The following is a 22969-nucleotide window of genomic DNA, read 5'->3' on the forward strand; positions in this document are numbered from 1 at the left end:
AGTAAAATAAATTTAGATAAATTTGTAGAAGTTCCATTTTTATTGATTCCTATAGTTTAATAGAGTAGCTTTATTATTTGAGTGTGTTTGAGATAATAGAGAGATAATTTATGTTGTATTCAATGTTTCAGGATTTTATTTTTATTTTTTTAATTTTGTACTTATTTTTATCTTGTTGGTGTTTGTGACATAAAAAAGAAGCAAAAATATAATTATCTGCAAAACTTATCCCAACTATGAACACGTTGATGACTTGCCAAATTAGAAAAAAGTATGGAATTACTGGGAGAGATATGGAGATGCAGGAGAAAAGATATGGAGATGGGAGAATTTGTCTAAATGTATTGTTATATGATGGGATGTTTGTTCCATGTAAGTTGGTAAAGTCATAATAAATTTAGAGAAGAGAATAGAATAATGTTTTTGACCATTAAAGGCAAAAGTGTTTTTGAGCATGTGAGTTCCCCTGCTAATGGCCAATCCAGCATTGCATTGAAGCCCCTTCTTCTCATGTGATCTTTCTATTCTGCAGCTCAACAATTTCACTCACGGTCCCCACAAACACCTTCAGTCACCATCATGCAACAGACAACTCCATTCAGACAAAAGTCCCATGGTCCTTTCGTTCTAGGATCAAGGATGTTCCTCTCCATCTTCTGTCCCCATCCTTTCTACTCAACCATCACAACACTTCTCACCATGCACACCTACTCCCATGCTATTGGACACACCACACCTTCACTCTCAACTTAATAAACAACACTCACACCAAAACCAAGTTAAGGAAAGTGGAAACATTGCATTTCCTTTTTTTCCTTAAGTTGCTATCCATCTTAACTATTTAAGCTACAACCTAAGGTTTACTAGTTTGTGGACACTTCCCAAGGACACGTGAAACAAGATAGAAATTCAAAGTTCTCAGTCTCCACAAGTCACCATTCAGGGTGGATATAATGATTTGGGTGAGAGAACCATATATGAATGAGATTGTCTGCACCAATTGTAGTGGCTGCTATCTGGGAAGTGGGAACTCTTTTTTTCTAATTTTCTCCAATGATAATGCGTAAGCAAAGAAGTCAATATGGTCTTCTGTGGGATATGTAGATCTTAGAAATAAGCATTTTACATTATGGCCAAATATATAAAAAAAGGTACTATAAACAAAATAAAAAGAAAAAAAAACAGAAAACAGCTATTAGGATTAGGTCCTCTGCAACACTAGAAGAGCCTGTACAGCATTGATGAACAGATTCTCTCCCTGTTTGTTTGTCTCCTCTTACTGTTTCTGTTATGCAATGAGTCCTGTAAACGGTGACCTTTTCTTTTTCTTGGGATTATATCTCTCAAATCAGTTCTAGACCCAACCTGAATTATCATCACAATTTGCCACTTTCTAGTTGTACTGTACTTGCTTTAGCCTCATCTCTTTCTATAGATCTAAAATTCCACGAGCTTTTCCTGACAAAGATCATGTTTTTGGCTTTTGTAGTTTACCTTCCTGAGAATCACCACTTTATGCTTTTACCATGGTCCACACTCACAACATTGTTCTCCTCTCATTGCACTTTGTAGTATGAACAATACTGTTCTTCTGTTATAAAACAAAATAAGATCCTGATTTTGCTTTTGTAAAACTGTTTACACTTTGCTGAATCAGTGAATACATTTTCAATTCCTTGCAGGTAATTGGGGATGTGCCTGGAAAATAATTCTGAAAATCAGTTTGGTATACAGATAAATGGGGTTTGGGTAGTTGAAAATACTTTCTTGTTTCACAAGTGCTTGGAAAACTCTTGGCTCTTAGTCCAGGTTTTGAGATTCCTTGGGAATATTTTGGGATTTGGAACTCCATTTCCCTGCTGTGGAAATTTATGGGCGTAACAACGTTCAATAGAAAGCAGCAATTCCACCTGTCCATTTGAATGAAGACAACCTGTTTAAAGCGTTTTCCAGCTTTTCTTGTGGCCTTTCTTAGCTGGATAGTATACTTATAGTCAACCAAGACCACTGCTTGGATTTTTGGAAAGCTAATGCTTAGACTAGAGTCTTACACTAACCTTCCCTTTTCAATCACTTTTACAATTATTTCTACTACTTCCAGATTTCCTTGGTAAACATGTAACTTACTCTAGAAGCATGCAAAGTGTGAATTTTTTTTTTCTCAATTTTGACCGCTATATAAATCAGTTTGCTGTGTCTATAATCTATTCCCATTATGGCAGTTCATTACACTTCTTGGTATGTTCACTTTTTACTCGTGAACTTTGTCCCCCGTGCTATTTCTGGTTAACTAATCCACTTCCTTTGTCACTTTGGATCTTGGTTTACTTGTGGTATCTCCATTATTTTATGCTAGTTTTTCAGCGGAATTTTACTGATAGTTACTCATGTTTCTCATTTGTTTTCGCCTCTTGAATATGTGCATACTTTACTATGTTTCTTGATGAACTTATGGGGATGAGATTTTCTTCTTATTATTTAATGACTGTATGTTGAAACTGTGTACGGGTGGGCTAGGAAGGTCTCAGAGGCGAGTTTGACGTTTTTGCTTCTCAAATCAAGGAGCAGAAAACTGAGAATTCATAAGGACTTCCTTGGGTGATGCATGTTTACAATGCGATTGCTATGGGGGCTAAGGCTGCCCCTACTCATACTGATTCAACTTTTATTTCCCAACAGATCAACCTACAAATTATACGGTAAGCTCTTCTTGTTTTTGTTTTTACATCATGTTCTTGAAAATGTTTTCTGTATCAAAAAGTTTTAGGGGACCTCAGAAAGAAAAAGGGTAAATTTGCCATGAATTTTGTTCTTAGTTCACTGAATTCCAAGTGCTGCTTGGTATTTCTATTTGCACGTTATGAATGTAGCTGCTACATAATGAGTTGGACAGAGTGCTTTTTTTCTTATTATTATTGCGAAGTGACAACAACAACAACATTATAACTTATGATCTTGTACATACGACCCAAATCCTATAACACTAGCCTAGTGGGTTTGGTAGAGTGACCAGAATTAGACTAATTCATTAACTTTTCATCAATGCTTCATTTTTCTCATGGGAGAACAAATTGGTCATCGTGTCAGACATCATAAGTTTAAGGGGACATAGAATGTGGGGGAGAGCCAATGATTTAGCTAGTTATTGCAGTTACTGAATTATACATTTGATGACTGCAGCTGAGGCTTTGATCACTTTCAAAGGTTCGCTTGGAGGTCCACAGCAATTAGGATGCAGCATTGTGAAATATCCATGTCAAATGCAATGGCCTTGTCTTGACTGCTATAAACTAAAAGATCCAGGTGCTTTTTTCTCAAATTCTCTGTAAGCTCCTTCTCTCGTCTCTCTGAATATTTGAGAGTAGCTTGTCAAAACTGAGTAAAACATTGAGATTCACTCCAGAATTTAATTGATGAGTATATAGGAGGAATTTGTTATCCATACTTGTTCTTCAATTTTTATAACCTAAGGTTTTGGGTGGGATATTAAACCTCCACGTCCTCTTTTGACTAGATATACAAAATTTCACTTTTCACTTCAAATGTTTTCCTTGGAAAATTCAGCTCAATCATAAGAATTGTAAGCAAAGCTCTCCACTTGAGAAACAGGTGGAGTGACAGGAAAGATAGATGGGAATAATGACATTCCAACACTTACACCTCTTCCAGAACCGCGAGATAGAAAACCAGGTGGAAGAAGGAGTTCTGCCATAATTGGCAGCGCTATTGCTGCCTTAGTTGTCCTTGTAATTGTGGTTACTGTCTATATCTGCTTGATGCGTGTTAAAAAATCTATGAGGCAAACATCTGAGGTTGCTTCTTCTATGCCATCTCCCACTGGTTAGTTCATTTTAGCCTTTTAATGAATTGGCATAATCAACTAATCAGTGCTATGATTCAATTTGTTACAATTATATGACATTATTTTTTGCAGTTGAGATGGGAAGAGTCAACACGCAGCATGTTACTGCTTTCTCTCCACAAAACACAAGGCAGTTAACAATTTTGGAACTGGAACAAGCTACACGAAATTTCAGTCATAATAATATCATTGGTGAAGGTGGATTTGGTGTTGTATACAAGGGCTTGCTTCAAGATGGTTCTATTGTGGCTATAAAAAGGCGTCTATTTGCTCTGACACCAGATTTCGTTGTCGAGGTAATATATATGTAAATTAAATCTCTCCTCTTTTGTTCTGATATATGTATGAAACTGGCCTCTTAGCTCCAATATTGCCATATATGAAGGTTTAGAAAGCCTTTACCTAGTATTTTGATTTCTTTCAACGGATAGCAGGTGAAACAGATAGCTCATATTCACCACATCCATCTTGTCAAGCTCATAGGCTATTATGAAGATAACCATCAACAATTACTTGTATATGAATATCTCCCTAACAGCAATGTAGGGAGTCACCTATATGGTAAACTTCCCCTTTGTGTTTACGTGAGATTTGTTGCACCTTGAGTTGTATATTTTATGCTTCATGCATGTGGTTATGCAATATGCAGACAGTGAAGGTTTACCTGTTGGAAGGTTAAACTTGTGGCGAAGGTTGTCTATTGCTTTAGGCGCATCCAAAGGTAAACCAATTTTGGCTATGGTTTTTATCATCTTTTTTTTTCTTTTGTAGTTCAAAATACTCAATTCAATCTTACTTTGTAACAGGAGTGGAACATCTTCACAGTTTGGTTCCTCCTTTGGTTCACACAAACTTTAGAACTAGCAATGTTCTGTTAGATGAAAATTATACTGCCAAGGTTTCTGATTATGGATTCTGCAAATTGCAAGCACAAGTTGATCGGGCAGGCTCGTCTTCAAATGTAGACTGTTTTCTTGACCCAGAGTATGCTACAACTTACTCTCTGATGGAATCTAAACCATTTTAACTTTCCTTCTTGATTTAAACTAAATGGACTTTTTAATTTGCCATGAACAAAGGTTGAACATTCCACAAAACTATTCGGAGAAGAGTGATGTATACAGTTTCGGGGTCTTCTTACTAGAGTTGATAAGTGGCAGTGAAGCACATAACAAAAACATGTTACACCCAGATGAAAATATAGTATTTCAGGTATATCCATACATGCTTAATGCTTCCATATTCTTGGATTTTCCAAATTAAGCTTACTTATCCCAACATTTATCAATTTGAAGGCAAAAAATAGTGTTGACTTGGACAAATTTGTTGACATAACACTGGGATACCAAGAAAAGAATGGTGCTAGACAAATATTGATGTTGGCATTGCTATGTGTGGATGTTACTTTTAGAAGACCATCAATGGCGCAAATTGTGCTAGAGCTGGAGCGGATTCAAAGAGAAATTGCTCCCATGTATTCTCAATTCAACGATGAGATTGGTGCCGTGACTCTTGGGAGTGAGCTCTTTCAATAATAAATGAGCCTCGCCATGTACACATTTAGAAACCATTTTTGTTGTTGTTGCACAACTTTTATTGTTATCCTTATTGACTTATTATTCATTTGTAATTATTACAAAGTAAATATAATGTTGAAAACAACAAGGAACTAGATTATATATTTGATCATAATATTATTGATATTAATATTGTGTCGGATGTATGATGATATTATCTTTTGTTTTTAGTTTGTTGTTTTGTTACTACAAAGAATAATTTATTCTCTTATATAACCGAAAAAAGGACAAAAATTATGTGTAAGTTTTGAATGATCAATTACTAGTAATTAAAAACCCAATATTCGATATAATAGTTTCAACAATTTTGCAGCAAAAAATGCATGAGCGTTATTTTTGGGTAGAAAGAGAATTGATTTGAGTTTGTTTAGGCTCGCAGTTGAGTTGAAAGTCAACGAAGTCACAGAGAACATAGTCATAGAGTGTGAGTGTTGTTAACACAGATCTCTCTTTCTTTCTCTGCAATCGCAATCTCAATCTCAGTTTCTTCCATTCTTCCCTTCACTCTCACAATGCGAATCCTCCTCCTCCTCTCCCTCGCCACTCTCCTCCTCTTCTCCTCCTTCTCTTCCACCCTCTGCGCCAGCCCCGCCCCCGTGGACGACGACAATGAAGACCTCAGCTTCCTCGAAGACGAGACCTCCGCGCCGGATCACCACCACCACGACTTCGCTGATGACGCCAATTACGGCGACTTCGACGACGACTCCGAGGCCTATAAGCTGCCTGAGGTTGACGAGAAGGACGTCGCCGTTTTGAAGGACAAGAATTTCAGCGACGTCGTCAAGAACAACCGCTTCGTCATGGTCGAATTTTACGCGCCGTGGTGCGGCCACTGCCAGGCCCTCGCGCCGGAGTACGCCGCCGCCGCCACCGAGCTCAAGGGCGAAGATGTCATTTTGGCGAAGGTCGATGCCACGGAGGAGAATGAATTGGGGCAGCAGTACGATGTGCAGGGTTTTCCCACTATCTACTTCTTCGTTGATGGCATTCACAAGCCTTATAATGGCCAAAGGACCAAGTAAGTCTCCCTCTTTCTCGCTCTCACAACTCTTGATTTGATTGGATCTGACTCGTTTTTTGTTTTCTGTTTGAACTTGATTGGAATGCAGGGAGGCTATAGTGACGTGGATTAAGAAGAAGATTGGACCTGGTATATACAACTTGACTACATTGGAGGACGCTCAACGTATTTTGACCAATGAAACTAAAGTTGTTTTGGGCTTCCTCAACTCTTTAGTTGTAAGTGCTCAGATTTCTTCGTGCATGGTTTGATTCTGGTTGATAAATATAGAGTCACGTTGACTTGACTCAATGTTCAATTTTGGTTGTACTTTAGGAGTTAGTTCTGGTCCAGAATTGATTTTGACTTAAAGTAATTTTAGATGCATCTCATTGGATCTAGAGATTTATACTTGCTATTAACATGCTTTTAGAATAAAACATTCAAATATAAAGGACATCAGTTCGGAGTCGATTTGATCTAAAATTAATTTTGTAAACACTCACCAGACACACATGCAGCTGGCGATTTTGGAATATTAAGGTCTTCTGCAATTGTTGATTTGATTCTCTGGATTAAATCAAAGCCTTGAGCTGTATAGTTGGAATGTATGAAATTGTTGATTTTTTTTATTTGACAAATGAAATTGTTGGTCGTTATGCTTCATTTTCCTGTGATGCATAATGTGCAGGGTCCTGAGAGTGAGGAGCTTGCTTCCGCTTCAAGAATTGAGGATGATGTCAATTTTTATCAGACTGTGAATTCCGACGTCGCAAAGCTTTTCCATATTGACCCCGATGTTAAGCGCCCAGCTTTGATCCTCGTCAAGAAGGAGGAAGAAAAACTTAAGCACTTTGGTTTGTTTAATTTCTTATTCTTAGTCTTTGTTTCCTATTGCCATTTTTCTTTCCTTGTAAACTGATGTATTTTCACTATGTCTAAGCAGATGGCAAATTTGAGAAGTCTGCAATAGCGGACTTTGTCTTTTCCAACAAGCTTCCTTTGGTAACAATTTTTACAAGAGAAAGTGCCCCAGCAGTCTTCGAAAATTCAATCAAGAAACAGGTAGGTATTTACAGACATTCATGTTATTATATTGTAATCTCTTAAGAAAAATATTGTTGATAACGTTGCTCTGTGTTTGAAACCACAATTTTAGTTGTTGCTGTTTGCAACTTCAAATGATTCCGAGAAGTTCCTCCCAGTATTTCAAGAAGCAGCAAAATCTTTCAATGGAAAGGTATAATTTTTACAGGCTACTAATTATTACTGTTATGTCATTCTTTCTCTGGACAAATTTGCATGTCTTTTATTTCAGAACGAGAACAATGCAAATTGAAATGGAATTCATCTTCTTTCATGCCAATTCTGGGGCAGGGCACTCCTTAGTGGGTAATGAGAGTAGATTGGGAGGAAGGATTTCTGAGATATAGTTAAGATGGCATGGGATTTAGTTTAGTGGTGGATGTAATTTTTGTTTGCTGAAGTTAAAAAGTTGGTAACTAGGTACGAAGTAGGTTTAAAATCATACAGGCGTGGCAGTTGCTCGTATTCTGAAAGCAAGTTCTGCTTTGATTAGCTTTATATCAAGACGAGTACAAAAGAGAGTGCTGTGCAGAATTGTTTCTAAGCTAAACACCTTTTAACCTTCATATCCTTGTATCTTCAAATATCCATCTCGTTTTAAAATCATCAGAGTATTGGACTTGCCCCTAATGATATATGAAATTTGTTTTTTCATTCTGATCTTGCTACATTTTACTGATAGCCCTCTCTCCCTCATTTTATATACAGGAAATAATAAAATTTACTTTCTATATTTTACTGATAAAAATTTCACATATCATTGTTTTAGCTCTAGCCCCTAAAGTGTACTTCGATTTTCTTACAAATGATTTAACTTTATTGCTATTATGTTGCAGTTGATATTTGTATATGTGGACCTGGATAATGAAGATGTTGGAAAGCCTGTTTCAGAATACTTTGGTATCAGTGGGGATGCTCCAAAAGTAATTATTTCTTCTTCCCTGTTTTAATTTTATTTAAATGATAAGCCATGAAAATCATGACATTAACCTTTTACATCCTTTAAATCATTGGGAAGTATATTTAATGCTCCAAAAGTAATTATTTCTTCTTCACTGTTTTAATTTTATTTAAATGATGAGCCATGAAAATCATGACATCAACAATTACATCCTTTAAATAATTTGTTAGTATATTTAATTAACCAGTGGAATTTTCAATACAGGTACTTGCATACACTGGGAATGATGATGGAAGAAAATTTCTGCTTGACGGAGAGGTGACTGCTGACAGAATTAAGGTACTTTTTTTGCATAGGTTTATGTTCAATTGCTAACATGCTAGGAAGTGTGCATGAATGCTTTTATCAATACTTCATCAGGTTTGATAGCAATAATTTTGACTAAATTTTTAATCTCCATTTTTCACAGGCATTTGGAGAAGATTTTCTCGATGACAAGCTAAAACCATTTCACAAGTCAGATCCAATTCCTGAAAAAGTATGTTATTTTATTTTCCGACCATCAATTATGTCCTATTAATTTCTAACGTGTTTCCTAACTTGGTAACAGAATGATGGTGATGTGAAAATAGTAGTTGGGAATAATTTTGATGAAATTGTCTTGGATGAGTCAAAGGATGTTCTCCTTGAGGTGAAATTTTAACCCTAAACTTTTCGAGTTATATTTGCATCTGCACCTTCATCATGTTAATTTAATGCTTGATGGACTCAGATTTATGCTCCCTGGTGTGGCCATTGCCAATCACTGGAGCCAATATATGACAAGCTTGCAAAACATCTTCGTAGTATCGAGTCTCTTGTAATAGCCAAGATGGATGGAACAACAAATGAGCACCCCAGGGCCAAGGTAAGCCCAGGTTTTAATTGCAAGTATTTGTTACATGCTATTGCTAATTATCAATAGAAACGTTATTTAGTGCTAACTCTTGCTAGGTTTTGGGTTTTCAATCCGAATACTCTATTTCTTCAATGAATCCATCTTTAATGAGTAATGAAAGATACGAGAATTTAATTTTCATTATTGATCTTTTTTCACTTCGCAGCCCGATGGATTCCCCACTCTTCTCTTCTTCCCAGCAGGAAACAAGAGTTTTGACCCTGTAAGTGAATATTAAGTCAAATTTAGCTATACTAAATATGCTTATGCATATGCTTTTATCATTGGGTAATTAAAAAATATGTAATTGGTTCACTGCATTTGCAGATTACTGTTGATACAGATCGTACTGTGGTAGCCTTCTACAAGTTCCTCAAGAAACATGCATCAATCACATTCAAGCTCCAGAAACCAACCTCAACAACTCAATCCGAGAGCTCTGGCGCCAAGGCGAGCTCCGATGCCACAGAGAGCCAGAGTAGCAATAGTGACGTGAAGGATGAATTATGAAGAGTTAAGTAACATTTTTATTTAGAAAACAAAAAAAATCAGATTTATGATGACATAGTGACTGAGGGTGAAATATCAGCTACTTCTTCTCACCCTGGCCAATAAAATTGTGGGGACGGATGGGGGGGGCTTTAGATTCAGAAAGGGCACAATTGCAAGGCAACATATGTATTACTATTATCTTCAATTTTTACAACTGGGGGAATTTTTGGGTTGAGAGACTTCAATAAATTCCCCGCTAAATTTTTCTGTTTTTCTCCGCATTCATGATAGTAAAAAAGTTGCATGTATCGTAGACCTACTTGATTGCCTCTGGTTTTCTTCTCTGTATCATCAATATAATGTTGAAGGAAAAATGATAAATATACGCATGGGAACCTCACAGCTCACACGTCCCTTGCACAAGGCCATGTAGTCCCAGAAATGAGGATTATATAAGCTCATGGGTGTAGTGCAGAGGCTGTATATAGGCTAATCAGCAATATTGATGACTGATAATTGAAAATTAATTAGCTGGTGGGCCTCCAGATTTTTTCCCTTAAATATTTCTTCTATATGCATTACTTTTATATATAAAATAGGATAGGTTCATTTGTCAAGTGTCAAATGCGTAACAACACATCTAAGTACTTTACAGAAAGTAATTTTTGTTAATAGGAGAGTAAAATACCTATTAGGTACTGAAATGTTGGTTTATTGGTTTGTGAATAATTTATTTTTCCATTCGACTCCTTGAAAAGGTTTTTAGTTGATATTTTAGTTTTTTTTTTTGGAAATCTTAACAAAATTCTAAATCATCCGTTAAATATATCATGGTGGCGACACTTATCCCATTTTTGGGTGACTCGTGACTGATTTGAGAGAGGAAAGTAAAAGAGAAGGTAAATAAACGGTGTCATGCCAAAGGGTTGAATGAGAAGGATAAATTAGAAAAAATAGTTGATATCCAGAATAAAAATGAAGGGTGTGGTGTATCCGTGCCAAGTTGAAACTGAGTCTAAAATAATAATAACATGGATATTTTTTATTTAATTTTTTTTATATTCAGTTATTTCGATTTTTTTTGAAGATATTATTATAATTGATCAATATTTATGCTTAGAAATACAAGATATTATGATATGTAATTACTTTCTAGCTCCATCTCTGTTAGCAAATCAATAATGCATAAATTATTTTCTCTAATCATATTTTGTATTTTTTTTAATTTATTGAGTATTATTTCAACAACACATTAGTATTAAGAACCTTTATCTTTTGAGAGATTTATGAGTTAAGAGAAATATTAATAGAGAGATACATACACAATGAGTTCACTGTCATTTTTTGATGATGAGAAATAGTCAGAAATTGGAATGATAACTGGATAAGACAGAATGAGTTTGACTATGAAAAAATTTATTTCTATTCTCATCTCTATATCTAATATCTAATCAATATGAATTTTTTTGTCACATCATTATTTCTATTTGAGAACGTATATATTTGTATCAGTCACCTTATTATTTCAAATAATTATATTAATAAAATATTTTTTATGAAAAATAAAAACCACATTAAAGGAAATATTGTATTATTATTAAGTATTTAATTTTAGAAAGATACATGTAGAAGTTATACAAATGATTATTGTAAATACTCCTATTAACATTGTCTTATCATAAAGAAATGATATTAAATTAAAGTTAAAAAAATACAGAAAGAGAGACAACAATCAAAGTTGAAGAAGATATATGAAGATAAAGAACCATACTCTTAAGAACGAAAAACAACACAAATGATAAGTGTTAAAAGTCATGTATAAAAAAAGTTCATAATAAATTTATTGAATTTTCAGACATGTTACACTATACTTAATTTTAGCAATTTAATTTTGTATTTCCTTTATTCAATAAAACTAATACTGTAAAGAAAAAGTAATCTTCCACAATATATTTATATAAAAATCTGAAATAGATATAATTATAAAATAATATAGTATGAGGAGTCCATATAATTAACACATTCCTGTTTAGACAATTTCTTCCTAGATTATATCAATTCTAACATGAAACTTATAAATTTTAAAAATTTCTAAAATTATTTTTATTTTAAATTTGAAAATCCGAAATAGTAAATATAATTAAAAAATAAAAATAAAAATACATTCCAGAAGAAATTTGGAACACAAAATTTAAAATGTATTTTGGATAAAAATTTATAGAATTCAAAACTGTACTCCGAAAATTAAAATCCAGAATATTTTCAGATAAAAAATTTTGAAAGTAAATTTTATTTTACATTTTTTTTAAATAAAGTTATTTTCGTTATTTAGAAAAGGACATTTTTATCATTTTAAACAGTAGATTGGGTGCATGTAATATGGTGGAAAGAGAAATTGTCTCCTGTTTATCACTGTTTTATCTGGAGAGACTGGGCCTTTCTTTTGGTTTCCATGCGGCCCATTTCCTACCAGGCAAATTCTCCCTCCACCATATCAATTCTAACATACACGAATCTGTCATTTGAAATGACAAAAATCTCTTTTCAAAATAGAAAATAATCTTAAATAAAAAAGAGTGAGAATAAAAATTACTTCTAAACCCTTTTTTTTGAAATATTATGGATTTAAATTTTCAAAACACATTTTTAAATTTCGGACTATAATGCATTTTTAATTTTGTGTTTGAAATTTTTTATCCAGCATCTATTTTATTAGTTTTAAATTATATTTACTATTCCCAATTTGAAAATCTGAATAAAGATAATTTTGAAAATTTTAGAAAATAATAGGGTGTAGATTAAAAGTGATATGGTGCAGGAATAAATTGTCCACAAACACTATATGCAAAAATTTTAAATGTTGAGACATCGTTCCTATCAAATATGTTAAATACAAAAGTTTTCATAAACTTTCATTTATTTAAATTTATGCTACATTTTATTAATGTTCGTCAAAGTTCTTATTACAGTTAGTTTAAATATACATACAAATAAATTTTATCTAATCACTTTATTGTTATCATTTATTTAATTAAAAAGATTTAATATGAATAGTTTAGATAATAAGCTATTTTATATACAATAATTTAATAATATAAAAAAGTGAATCCAGAGAATCCCTTCTTTTAATTTTGCCACTCAAATCAACTTGACGTTTGGGAGACCCGAGAGACGAAGGTTTTTCTTATATGCACACACCAAATATTAATATTAATAAATATTGTTAATATACTACTAAGTATATGTATATATTTTTTTAAATATTTTTCATTTGATAATTCTTTAACAAGTATTTTTCAAATATTCTCATTAGTACTAAATACTATATTTCACTATATTCTACTGTGAATCAATTTCTCTCTTCAACCAGTTTTCTATATATGCAATTTTCATATCAACATTTTCTCTCTTCTTTTTATTCCTTTTTTCTTACAAATAATTAATCAATGGCAAATGCAAAATTATTTCCGCTTTCTCTCTTCTTCCTCTCTCTTTCACTGCACCTCGCTCTCTCCGACACACCGTCTCCCTCTCCATCTCCGTCACCGTCTGTTCACGCTCCAAATCCTGCCCCCGCCAGCTCTCCTCTAGGTTCACCGTCGCCTTCGCCGGGAAGCTCTCAGGCGGAAAGTAGCAACGCCGACGAGGATGATAGAGCAGAAAATTCTTCAAGAGGAGGATTGAATTGGTTCAAGAAAGCAGGATTAGTGGTGGGAGTAATCGTGGCGGTGAGCGTGATAATAATGGCGGGAATGGTGTACAAGATGCGGAAGCAGAATATGCGACGCTCTCAGTATGCATACGCCGTAAGGAGAGAAATTCTCTGAACAAATTCTTCCTATTATGCTTCTTTTATTCATATGCTATACATCATTTCTAGATTCTTTTAATTTGCTTTCATCTATTTTCCTAAACCATCATCATCATTTTCATTTTGCACATTTCGTTTTCTCTTGTTGCTACTTGTAATAAAGATTCTGATTTATACTTTTTTTAAAAATTTAAATTAATCATGTTTCATATTTTTTTTCTAACAATATTTTATCATATAAATTGTGAAATATACAGGTTAATGACCCAAAGGAAAAAATTACAAAAATATTATAATAACTAATAATTATGAAAAAATATTTTGTGTTGACTAGGGTGAATACCTGCACTTGAGATATTGTTCATTTTGATTTTAGAGTTCCGTCACAATTTTATGTTAAAAGGCATCTTGGTGGATTAAGGAAAGAAGATGTATTTACTTTTCTTGATCTTAACTCTTAAGCGGTGTGAAATTATTACTAGAGCGAGCCCCCTGTCGAGGGCTAAGTGAAGAGTTCATCTTTAGAATTTTGTTTCGTCTTAAAAAAAACGGTGTCAATGTTTTGACCTCAAGTTTCTTAAGATGACATCCATCAATAACCACATTCGAGTATTGTCTGCTTTGAAGATTGAAGTTTTATCACGAAAAGTAGACGTCAAATGTTCTCACTGAGGATGAGATGTCCTTCTTCCGAGGTGTATGTGAATATTGTAAGACTCTCCAAATTGTTCCGTCGAGTGGTGATACACTTACAAAAGATTTTCGGACATTCAACTCAGTAAGAATACAAATGATTTTGTATGCAAATAATTTTGTATATGAGTAAATGAATAATAAGATAAATCTACTTCTTAAGAGAATTAAGGTATTTATAGACTCAATAAAATGATTACTTTATCTTAATTGTTGAGTTCACGTTCTTCCTTAAGTGTGTCCTATTATTAAGGTGACTTGACAATTAAGACTGAGTTGTGAGTAATTTGGATAATTATTATCGAACTATAGAATCAACTACTGCTCATGGTTTTCATTAATTGATGTATTATAATTTTTTTTATTTAGGTATTGGGTATATATATATTGAAAAATAAAGTAATCGTAAAAACTTTAAAAGGAAAAAAAATTATTTGATTTTGGCATGTGATATTTTTTATGTAACCAATTTTTATATAATACAGTGATAAATAATACACTATTTAATGGGTATGAAAGAACTTGAAATAAGTTTTTGCGTGTTAATTTTTCAATTTTTTTTATCAGATAATAAAGAAAAGCAATAATTTTAATGCATTAAATATTAATTTTTACTAAGGATTATTTTTTTAATTTCACACAAGAAAAATAGTTTTTTGTGTGTTAAATTAGAAAATAATTTGCTTTTGAATGGATTAAAATTAAAGAAAATATTTTATCAAATTAGAAAATAATTTTCGTAAAGAATATTAAAATTAAAAAAAGAAAAAGGTTTTAATGGATTAAAACATGCCTTTGAAGTCAAATGACAAGGTGAAGCTTAAAAAAAATCCTTACTTGATTAAAAATAATTTGCTTTAGTGATGAGCTTCAATATTGAGGTAATTTTACCATAGTGTATATATGACCTGGACGAACTTCATTTTGCTGAAGCGAATATATATATATATATATATATATATATATATATATATAATCAATTTAGCAAAGTTGAATCAAATATCAACTTTATACATATATGCATTACTCAAAATTAAACCATATCCTATAAAAAAAATGCCTCACTTTACTTTAAAAATCGTACCAAAACTATTATCAAAATATTATATTATATTTATCCATTAGAAACACTGAAATAACTTCGAAACTCACAATCAAACTTCCAATTTTAGCAAATATGATAGTAAAATCTTAATCCATTAAAATTTTGAAATTCATAAAAAAATATATTAAATGTAAAAGTTCAATCTCTTCTTCCTAAAATACATATTTTTATAATTTCTTTTAATACACATTGCACATAAAGATTTAAAATGTAGTCAAGTTTACAAATAATTTTTAAGTGCCACAAAGAAATAACTCAACATATCAATCCATAACAGTTAATCAAAAATACAAATTTTAATTCACGTAAGGATTTTACATTAATTTACAACTCACAAAAGTCACATAAACCTTAACTAAATTTTATAACAAAATAACTTTTTCCTTATCTTACTTTTCCTATAGTCTACGGAACTAAAGATTGAAAAGAAGAAGTCAAGAACACTCAATGAACTCCTTAATCACCTTGAATATTAAAATGATATAAACTAAAAATCTCAAATCTTAGCTCTAACCCAAGATTATCCTACTTTCTTACAAAACCTAACCATGCACGTAGCTATAGAATCTAGAGAGATAATGATGAAAATTTGAAGAAATGGGGTATAACATGAATTTACTTAATACAACACTCAAGATGGAGTTCATTTTAGTGTTTTGTAATGTGAAAAACAAAAAAGGAAATAGGAAGGGTAGGAAATGTTATGGAGCAAAAAGAGTGAAGGTTGAAGAAGAATGAAAGAAGGAAGGAGGTGGCTAATGTAGTGTTTTTTAGTAAATAAAAGAAAGCTTAAAATGGCAATTGCATCATTTTCTACTCACACCCCTCTCTTATCTCAAAGCCCAGTAGCACTAAAAGTCCAGCTATTTATACTTTCTACATCTCGTAACAGAAATATTCCCTATCCTCCTTTTTAACACAACTATAATCTTTTTATAAAACTAAAACTAATTTATAAAACTCATACATAACTTAAACACATAATTTATTAAATTAAACATTCAACATAAACTAAATTTAGCTATCACTTTTTGAATTTATTCACTTATTTTAAGGCACAAAAGTGTCCTTACCCAAAACAAGTGAAAAAATATATATAAAAAAAGATATAATGTTACAAAAGTATAAAATGTATAAATTTTTATATTTTTTAAAATTAAATTAGGTTATTGATATAGTTTTAAGTTTAATATTATTTTTGAAAGGTGGACCAATTACAACTAATTTGATTTGAGCTTTGAAGTGTAAACCTAAGTAGAATCTCATAGTTTATAACGATGCTTTTGGGATGAATAGTCTTTTTTATAAAAAAATAAAACTAATTTGATTTAGGTTTCAAATAAAACAGGAATTTAATTTATATTTTTTCTATAAAAAATTACGCCATTAAAACTCATAGCAAATATAATTATAAATTTAGTATTTTATAACTTGTTATTAAATAAAAGTATCAAAAGTCTTTGAAAGTCTTTACAATATTTATACTTGGACTATGTGGTACAAAAAAAAATTGTTTACTCATTCAACAAACCAACTAATGAAATCAGTTTTGACTAACTTAATTGATTTGGTTGAAAAGTCAAATTGATGGATTCAAAAGAAATAGAGTCCCCATGATGGATATGAAAAACATGTTAATAGCCTAATAGGGACAAATTGGAATATTCCATTGCAAGTTTTATTACTTGTATTATTGATGGGGGCAAAGAAACACTGTATTGTCCGTATACATGATGTAACTGTCGATTTCCCCGGTCCCAAGATAGATATATTATTTGGTAGAAGAATTTCAAACTATGCTCTGCAACTTAAGCTTTCAGAATAATTATCTTACAATAATCTTGAATGCCAATCTCAAAATTGAACTCTCTTTTACTCCTCTACAGGAGGATCCACCCAACGTCCATGCTCTTTTATTAGATCGATCAAGGCATTGGTTGCATGCTCCATTTGAATTCCACGCTTCACCACTGTCTGTAATTGTAATAATTCATTGAACATTATGTCAAAATCCATTCAGTATGCATAGAAAATTGAAAACAGGTTGAGTTTTCTTTTTCATGTTTATAAGCTTTAGTAATCTGGGCATGTAGAATGTTACCTTTCCAACATAGAGATCGATCTTCCCAGGAGTGCCTCCCACATACCCAAAGTCTGCATCAGCCATCTCGCCGGGTCCATTTACAATGCATCCCATGATTGCAATCTGATGCAGGAGAAAGTAAACATATCAAATCAAAGGCATTTCCCATTTTGTTCAGATGAAATTAGTTTGCACTATTGCAATTGGGAGGTAGGAGCATGATGTAGAGAGGAAAGCATAAGGTGATTACCGAAACCCCGGGGAGATGTGAAGTCTTCTCCCGAATTTCAGCACTTATTTCTTGAAGATCAAACAATGTTCTGCCACAGGATGGACATGAGACATACTCCTGCAAGTTCATATCATGCATATCAATAAATAACATATTTCGTTTTCATAGTCAATCTATGTCTTGTCTGCGCTTGATCTACTTACTGTCTTTGTATTTCTCATTCGGCAGCCTTGCAACAAATTGAAAGAAGTGTTTCTAATAAATTCAAATTCCTTGTCTGTGGCTTCCAGAAGAAGCCCGTCTCCAAGCCCATCAACCAGAAGGGCTCCAGCATCGGAACCAGCACCAATTACCAAGTCATCTCTACAAGAAGTAGTGATTAGGATTCATGAGAACTACTTTTTTTTTTTGCATATTACTATAACTTTAAAAATTACCTGTGAGTGCCATTTGGAAACTGAATGTGGTGAATAACAGGGAAGTTTAGAGAATTGTTGGACAGAAACTCAAATAACCTGACACCAATGCAGAGGAATCGCGATTAGAAAATCAAAGAAGCAATGAAGATTAATTTTATGGAATGGAATCGTATATACAAGCAGCTCGGATAAATTTTGTCACCAATCAATTATGATTTTACTATTTAGTGTTTATCAGTTAAACTCGGAAAGCAAGGTCAATCAGTTATACGAATTGGATTCAGAATGCCAGATTGCTGCAAAAAATAGTCATGCATAATTTTCTCACCGCCTAGCTGCATGCAGTCTACTAACTTTGTCTTCTGTGTAAGGCAGGTTGTGGAGAATCATAGTAACATCAGCACCTTTAAGAATGTCCAGTTCTTCAAAAGACTCATCACCTCTTACTGACACAACCACGCGTGTCCCTGAGAGATTACCAATTAATATAAGATCATACGTGAATTTCAAGTGGACTAGGAAAAGATGTCATCAGATAATCAGAGTAAAAACGGTGTAGATCCCCCCTTTAGCTTTTATGTTAAAATTCAAAAGTAAGGGAGCTCTACATTATTTTCAAAACAAGGTCCGATACATGTCGTTAAACTGAAGGGAGGTCCATGTAATTAATTTGGAATCTAAAAGTAAGGGAAATTGGTCTCAGATAATGAACAGCACCTTGTGGCAAAAGTTTATGAGCTCCTGTAGATAGTTCCTTCAGGTTTACTAGAACCATGGCATTGGGTAATGGCTTTGTTAGCTGCTCCGACAAAGGAGTTATAACCCCCATGCTAATATCTACGAGTCTCTTGAGAGCTAGTCGCTGATCACAGTATCCAAAATCACAAACAGGAAACAAAAATCCAATCGTTACAACTATTGACAAAGCCAAAATAGTTTGAAGGAAAATGAAGTAGATCAAGTAAATGCTTTTATTTAGACTTGGTTGCCACAGTGGAGGTTCTTACAGCCTCAGCATCATCTACTGGAGGAAGTTCCCGTAATAGAATTGAATCTACTGTTGCCAGATCCTGGACATATAAGGCATACTATGTGAAAAACTACTTGTTTAAATCAACAACACATTCATCCATTAAAAGAGAGTAAAAAAAACCTTAAATGGCATGCCAACAATGAGTTTGGCAGCAAGAGACTTGTAGAGGAGCTCTGGCTTCTGTAAAAATCAGGAGGGAAAAGTTTTCAGAATGACACTAATAACTATCCACCTCCAAATAAATTAGAAAATAAAGGTAATGGAAATGTGACACACATAAACAGATTCGTAGAGAAATCCAGTCAGACAAACAGAAGACAAAACAAGGGAAGAGTTATTAAAATGTTACCTTTAACTGATCCAAGGAGACTGACATGAGAACAGAACCATCACGGTGCAGGACACCTCTGTAATCCACCTCCTCACCCTGTATGAAGACGGAGATTTCAGTAATAAATGTAAGGGTAGTGCTAGAAGAAGGAAGGAAAATATAAATACAATGTTCCTGTTTTTGCATATGGTTTCAAGTATTTTTATAGTTTATAATATAACCTCTTTTTGCACGGGCAATTGACCAGATCGGCGCTGGAAGTCAAAATAACGCCTGTTCTTTTCTTCATAAGGTTCCTGATGAAAGTAATGTTATCAAAGGTAAGTTCTTAGTATTCGAGGATACCAAAATTTAGAAAGTTTAGCCACGTCTTATTGAAGTGTTATTTTGAATCATACCACCCCCTTCTGGAGTTGAGAAGCTCTCATTCCAAGATTTGCCAACTTTCTGCAAGGATCTATCTCCTCCTCTGGTGGTTCTGTGAGAGAAACCCTAATTGTATCACCCAATCCATCCTAATGTACAGCATATTGTCAACATACACAGTAAGTCAGTAATGAATACACAGATGGAAAAATACATTTTTTATTAAATAATGCAGTCAATCACGTGCATACCTGAAGAAGAGTTCCAATGCCAATTGCAGACTTCATCCTCCCATCTTCACCTTCTCCAGCTTCAGTAACTCCCAAATGTAATGGATAATCCCAGCCTTGAACATACATTTCAGCTACAAGTAAGCGGTATGCCTGAACCATGATAACCGGGTTGCTTGCTTTCATAGAAAAAACAAAATTGTGGAAGTCCAACTTTCGGCATATCCTTGCAAATTCAAAAGCAGATTCCACCTGTCCAATCATGACTTAGTAAGAACGACAATTCTGAGGGACACACATGAATACACAAAAAATGCAGATAAGAGGGGGAAGGACTGCTTACCATCCCCCTAGGAGAATCTCCATAGTAGCTCATTATACGATCGGAAAGACTGCCATGGTTTGTCCCAATGCGCATTGCTCTTCCATATTTCTTACATTTCTCAACCAATGGTGTGAAAACCTAGCATTTTTTAAAGCTTAAATAGGTTAATAAGTTCATACTCAGTCACAGTATTAGTAATTAATTCTAACAGGAATTGAAAATAATAAAATAGATTTTCCAGTATCCATGCATCCAGAAGAAAATACAAAAGACAGACATTTCTGGAAATCTTTTGTTTAGACTTTTGTTCAACTTCAGTAAAGTCCTATACTCTTTTTTTTCTGGGAAATAAAGGGTAAAGAAGAATCTTGGAACAGAATGATATAGTATTCCAAATCCATTTCCTGTATACTCGGTGATTTTTTAAACACACTTACATGAAACATATTATTCCCACATCTTCAGTAAAAAGACTAAGGAGACATACATGTATGAGTGTATAACAGAGAAGTACTGATAAATTAACACAATGCATGCTCTTCACTAAAATTTGAGATATAAAATCAACAGATGATTGGCCAAACCTTCTCAATATGCTCAAGTTCTTTCTGATAGTCGTCTTCTGTGTACTCTAATTGTTCAAATTGAGCTCGTCTATCAGCTGGAGAAGATCAACATCTTGGATTCAGAATGAAAGCCAACACTCAGAAAAAAAAATTAAGAAAATAAAATAAAAGAAGTGCATACCAAAATTTCCAGGGTTTACACGAATCTTATCAAAGCATTCAGCTACCCGTAAAGCAACAGTAGGAGCAAAATGAATATCTGCCACCAACGGTATGTTGTAGCTGGACAAAGATCGATAAGGATCCAGATGAATACATAAATAATATATGCTTACAGCATCAACCATGTCCTTTATAATAACTATAATTTAAGCTTACTTTTTCTGTACAAGGGTGTTTTTAATCTCAAAGCATGCATCAGCTTCTTTCTTCCCTTGAACTGTTATCCGTACAATATCAGCTCCTTTATCTGCTATTCTCATAACCTGCCCATAACAGATAAATCAACATAACTACTCCATCCATTAGGCAGTTATATTGAGAAAAATAGATAGGCATAACAGTGTAAATTGGCAAGAAGCAAGAGTTATTAGTGCAAAACAGAAGTAACGGTTGTATAACCTGTTCAACTGTTCCAGCAATATCCTTAGTATCTGTCGTAGTCATGGTCTGAACTCTTATAGGATGCTCGCTACCAAGAGCCACGTTACCAACCATCACTGTGCTTGTTTTTCTCCTGACAGTTTTGTGTAATGATTCACAATACTTCTGCCTAGGAACTACGATCAAAATATTATGCAAGGATCAGGTGAACTGAAAATAAAATAATACAAGGGAAAAATATGTTTTTACTCTATCCAGATCTTAACAGAAATATGTGTTTTGCGTCTCTAACGAGACACCAGAATAGCATTACTTTTGATAAATTGTAGGAACTAAAAATGATATTTTTATTGAGCAAAAACCAAATTTTGAACCGTTTCAATGAACCAAAATATTTTCTCGTAGTTAAGCACAAACACCCAAATAGTCTTGGAGACAACATTTAGGAACTGAAAATTGAAAATTGATGGACGAAAAAAACAATCAAAGCTTTAAACAGTAAACAGAATAGAGCAATATATGTGAAGCTAAGAAAGCATTCATACCCAAAAGAGGACTTCCTGGGGATGCGGGTTGAAGTTCAACAATATCCTGGCCAGGATTGGAGTTCCTGATAATCGATACCTTTTTCCTCGAAGATTTCATACTCTTCAAATCGGAAACTCTCACAAAATCAATGCTTTTTGCAAACCCCAGATTGGAATCCCATGTCTTGAGGGAGGAAAACGAAGTTGGCACAGTTCCGGAAGCCATTTCTGAAGCGCAACAGTACCTTACCTCACAAATTAGAAATCGAACACCATAGAAACCAGAAAGTTTCAGAATTTAACCAAAAGAAGCCGTCAACAAATCTTTGCTTGGTGAGACGAACGTCAAAGTCACAAAATATTATATTCAGTCAAGAAGAAACAATGAGGGAAAACAAAACATTGACTGCAGTTTTTTAATTTTTAGCTGAAAACGTTGAATTGAATTCGAGTAGAATTGAAATAGTTTTACCTGGCGGAGATGAGAAGAAGGGTGTGGTGGGTGGTGGACCAAAATTCAGAGCCTCTCTATTTCACAAAATTGACTCTGTATTTGAAACTAGTGAGGCCACTGAATTGCAAATTCGAGGAACACACGATAAAATCATGGTTACAACAGCTACCAAGACCAACATTTTTTTATTATTATCATTATTATTATTATTAATTAATTATTATTATTATGCTTACTGCGATCAGCCATGCATGTGGCTCAGTTTCTCAACTACCCTTTTTCCTATTTCCTTTTCTAACCTCGAGCTATTTGATGTTGGACTGTGTTTGGAAC

At 33.5% G+C, this 22969-nt stretch overlaps 4 protein-coding genes across 6 annotated transcripts; 3 read left to right on the forward strand and 1 right to left on the reverse strand.

Annotated features, from left to right (window-relative positions):
• Nucleotides 1–1166: 1166 nt before the first annotated feature.
• LOC137835734 (putative serine/threonine-protein kinase PBL28) lies at nucleotides 1167–5543 on the forward strand. Of its 3 annotated transcripts, none has more exons than XM_068644366.2 (10): nucleotides 1168–2238; nucleotides 2522–2699; nucleotides 3181–3303; nucleotides 3610–3840; nucleotides 3935–4158; nucleotides 4294–4423; nucleotides 4512–4583; nucleotides 4669–4846; nucleotides 4942–5074; nucleotides 5158–5543. In XM_068644366.2, the coding sequence occupies exons 2-10, from the start codon at nucleotides 2606–2608 to the stop codon at nucleotides 5395–5397; spliced, it is 1425 nt and encodes a 474-aa protein (XP_068500467.1). In that variant the 5' UTR covers nucleotides 1168–2238; nucleotides 2522–2605; the 3' UTR covers nucleotides 5398–5543. The 3 variants fall into 3 exon arrangements, with proteins under 3 accessions (XP_068500469.1, XP_068500467.1, XP_090158296.1); XM_090302170.1 differs by having other exon boundaries at nucleotides 1168–1571; nucleotides 1683–2699; XM_068644368.2 differs by having other exon boundaries at nucleotides 1167–2699; nucleotides 4297–4423.
• A 136-nt stretch (nucleotides 5544–5679) lies between these two features.
• Nucleotides 5680–10177, forward strand: LOC137835732 (protein disulfide isomerase-like 1-4). The gene is made up of 12 exons (XM_068644363.1): nucleotides 5680–6460; nucleotides 6552–6681; nucleotides 7134–7299; nucleotides 7389–7507; nucleotides 7602–7682; nucleotides 8365–8451; nucleotides 8694–8768; nucleotides 8899–8967; nucleotides 9040–9120; nucleotides 9202–9336; nucleotides 9533–9589; nucleotides 9694–10177. The coding sequence occupies exons 1-12, from the start codon at nucleotides 5952–5954 to the stop codon at nucleotides 9874–9876; spliced, it is 1692 nt and encodes a 563-aa protein (XP_068500464.1). The 5' UTR covers nucleotides 5680–5951; the 3' UTR covers nucleotides 9877–10177.
• Nucleotides 10178–13239: 3062 nt separating this feature from the next.
• On the forward strand, nucleotides 13240–13832 carry LOC137834415 (uncharacterized). Its single transcript, XM_068642471.2, has one exon. The coding sequence runs from the start codon at nucleotides 13305–13307 to the stop codon at nucleotides 13683–13685; it is 381 nt and encodes a 126-aa protein (XP_068498572.1). The 5' UTR covers nucleotides 13240–13304; the 3' UTR covers nucleotides 13686–13832.
• A 3299-nt stretch (nucleotides 13833–17131) lies between these two features.
• HDS (4-hydroxy-3-methylbut-2-enyl diphosphate synthase) lies at nucleotides 17132–22969 on the reverse strand. The gene is made up of 20 exons (XM_068644369.2): nucleotides 22655–22969; nucleotides 22201–22427; nucleotides 21674–21831; nucleotides 21431–21537; nucleotides 21234–21334; nucleotides 21071–21147; nucleotides 20505–20624; nucleotides 20183–20413; nucleotides 19964–20080; nucleotides 19787–19861; nucleotides 19584–19661; nucleotides 19355–19414; nucleotides 19209–19271; nucleotides 18919–19063; nucleotides 18530–18668; nucleotides 18220–18297; nucleotides 17986–18145; nucleotides 17801–17899; nucleotides 17569–17673; nucleotides 17132–17441 (listed from the first exon to the last, which is right to left on the reverse strand). The coding sequence occupies exons 2-20, from the start codon at nucleotides 22406–22408 to the stop codon at nucleotides 17340–17342; spliced, it is 2223 nt and encodes a 740-aa protein (XP_068500470.1). The 5' UTR covers nucleotides 22409–22427; nucleotides 22655–22969; the 3' UTR covers nucleotides 17132–17339.

This window comes from Phaseolus vulgaris, chromosome 5 (genome assembly GCF_051622355.1).
Source record: "Phaseolus vulgaris cultivar YP4 chromosome 5, ASM5162235v1, whole genome shotgun sequence".
NCBI lineage: Eukaryota > Viridiplantae > Streptophyta > Magnoliopsida > Fabales > Fabaceae > Phaseolus > Phaseolus vulgaris.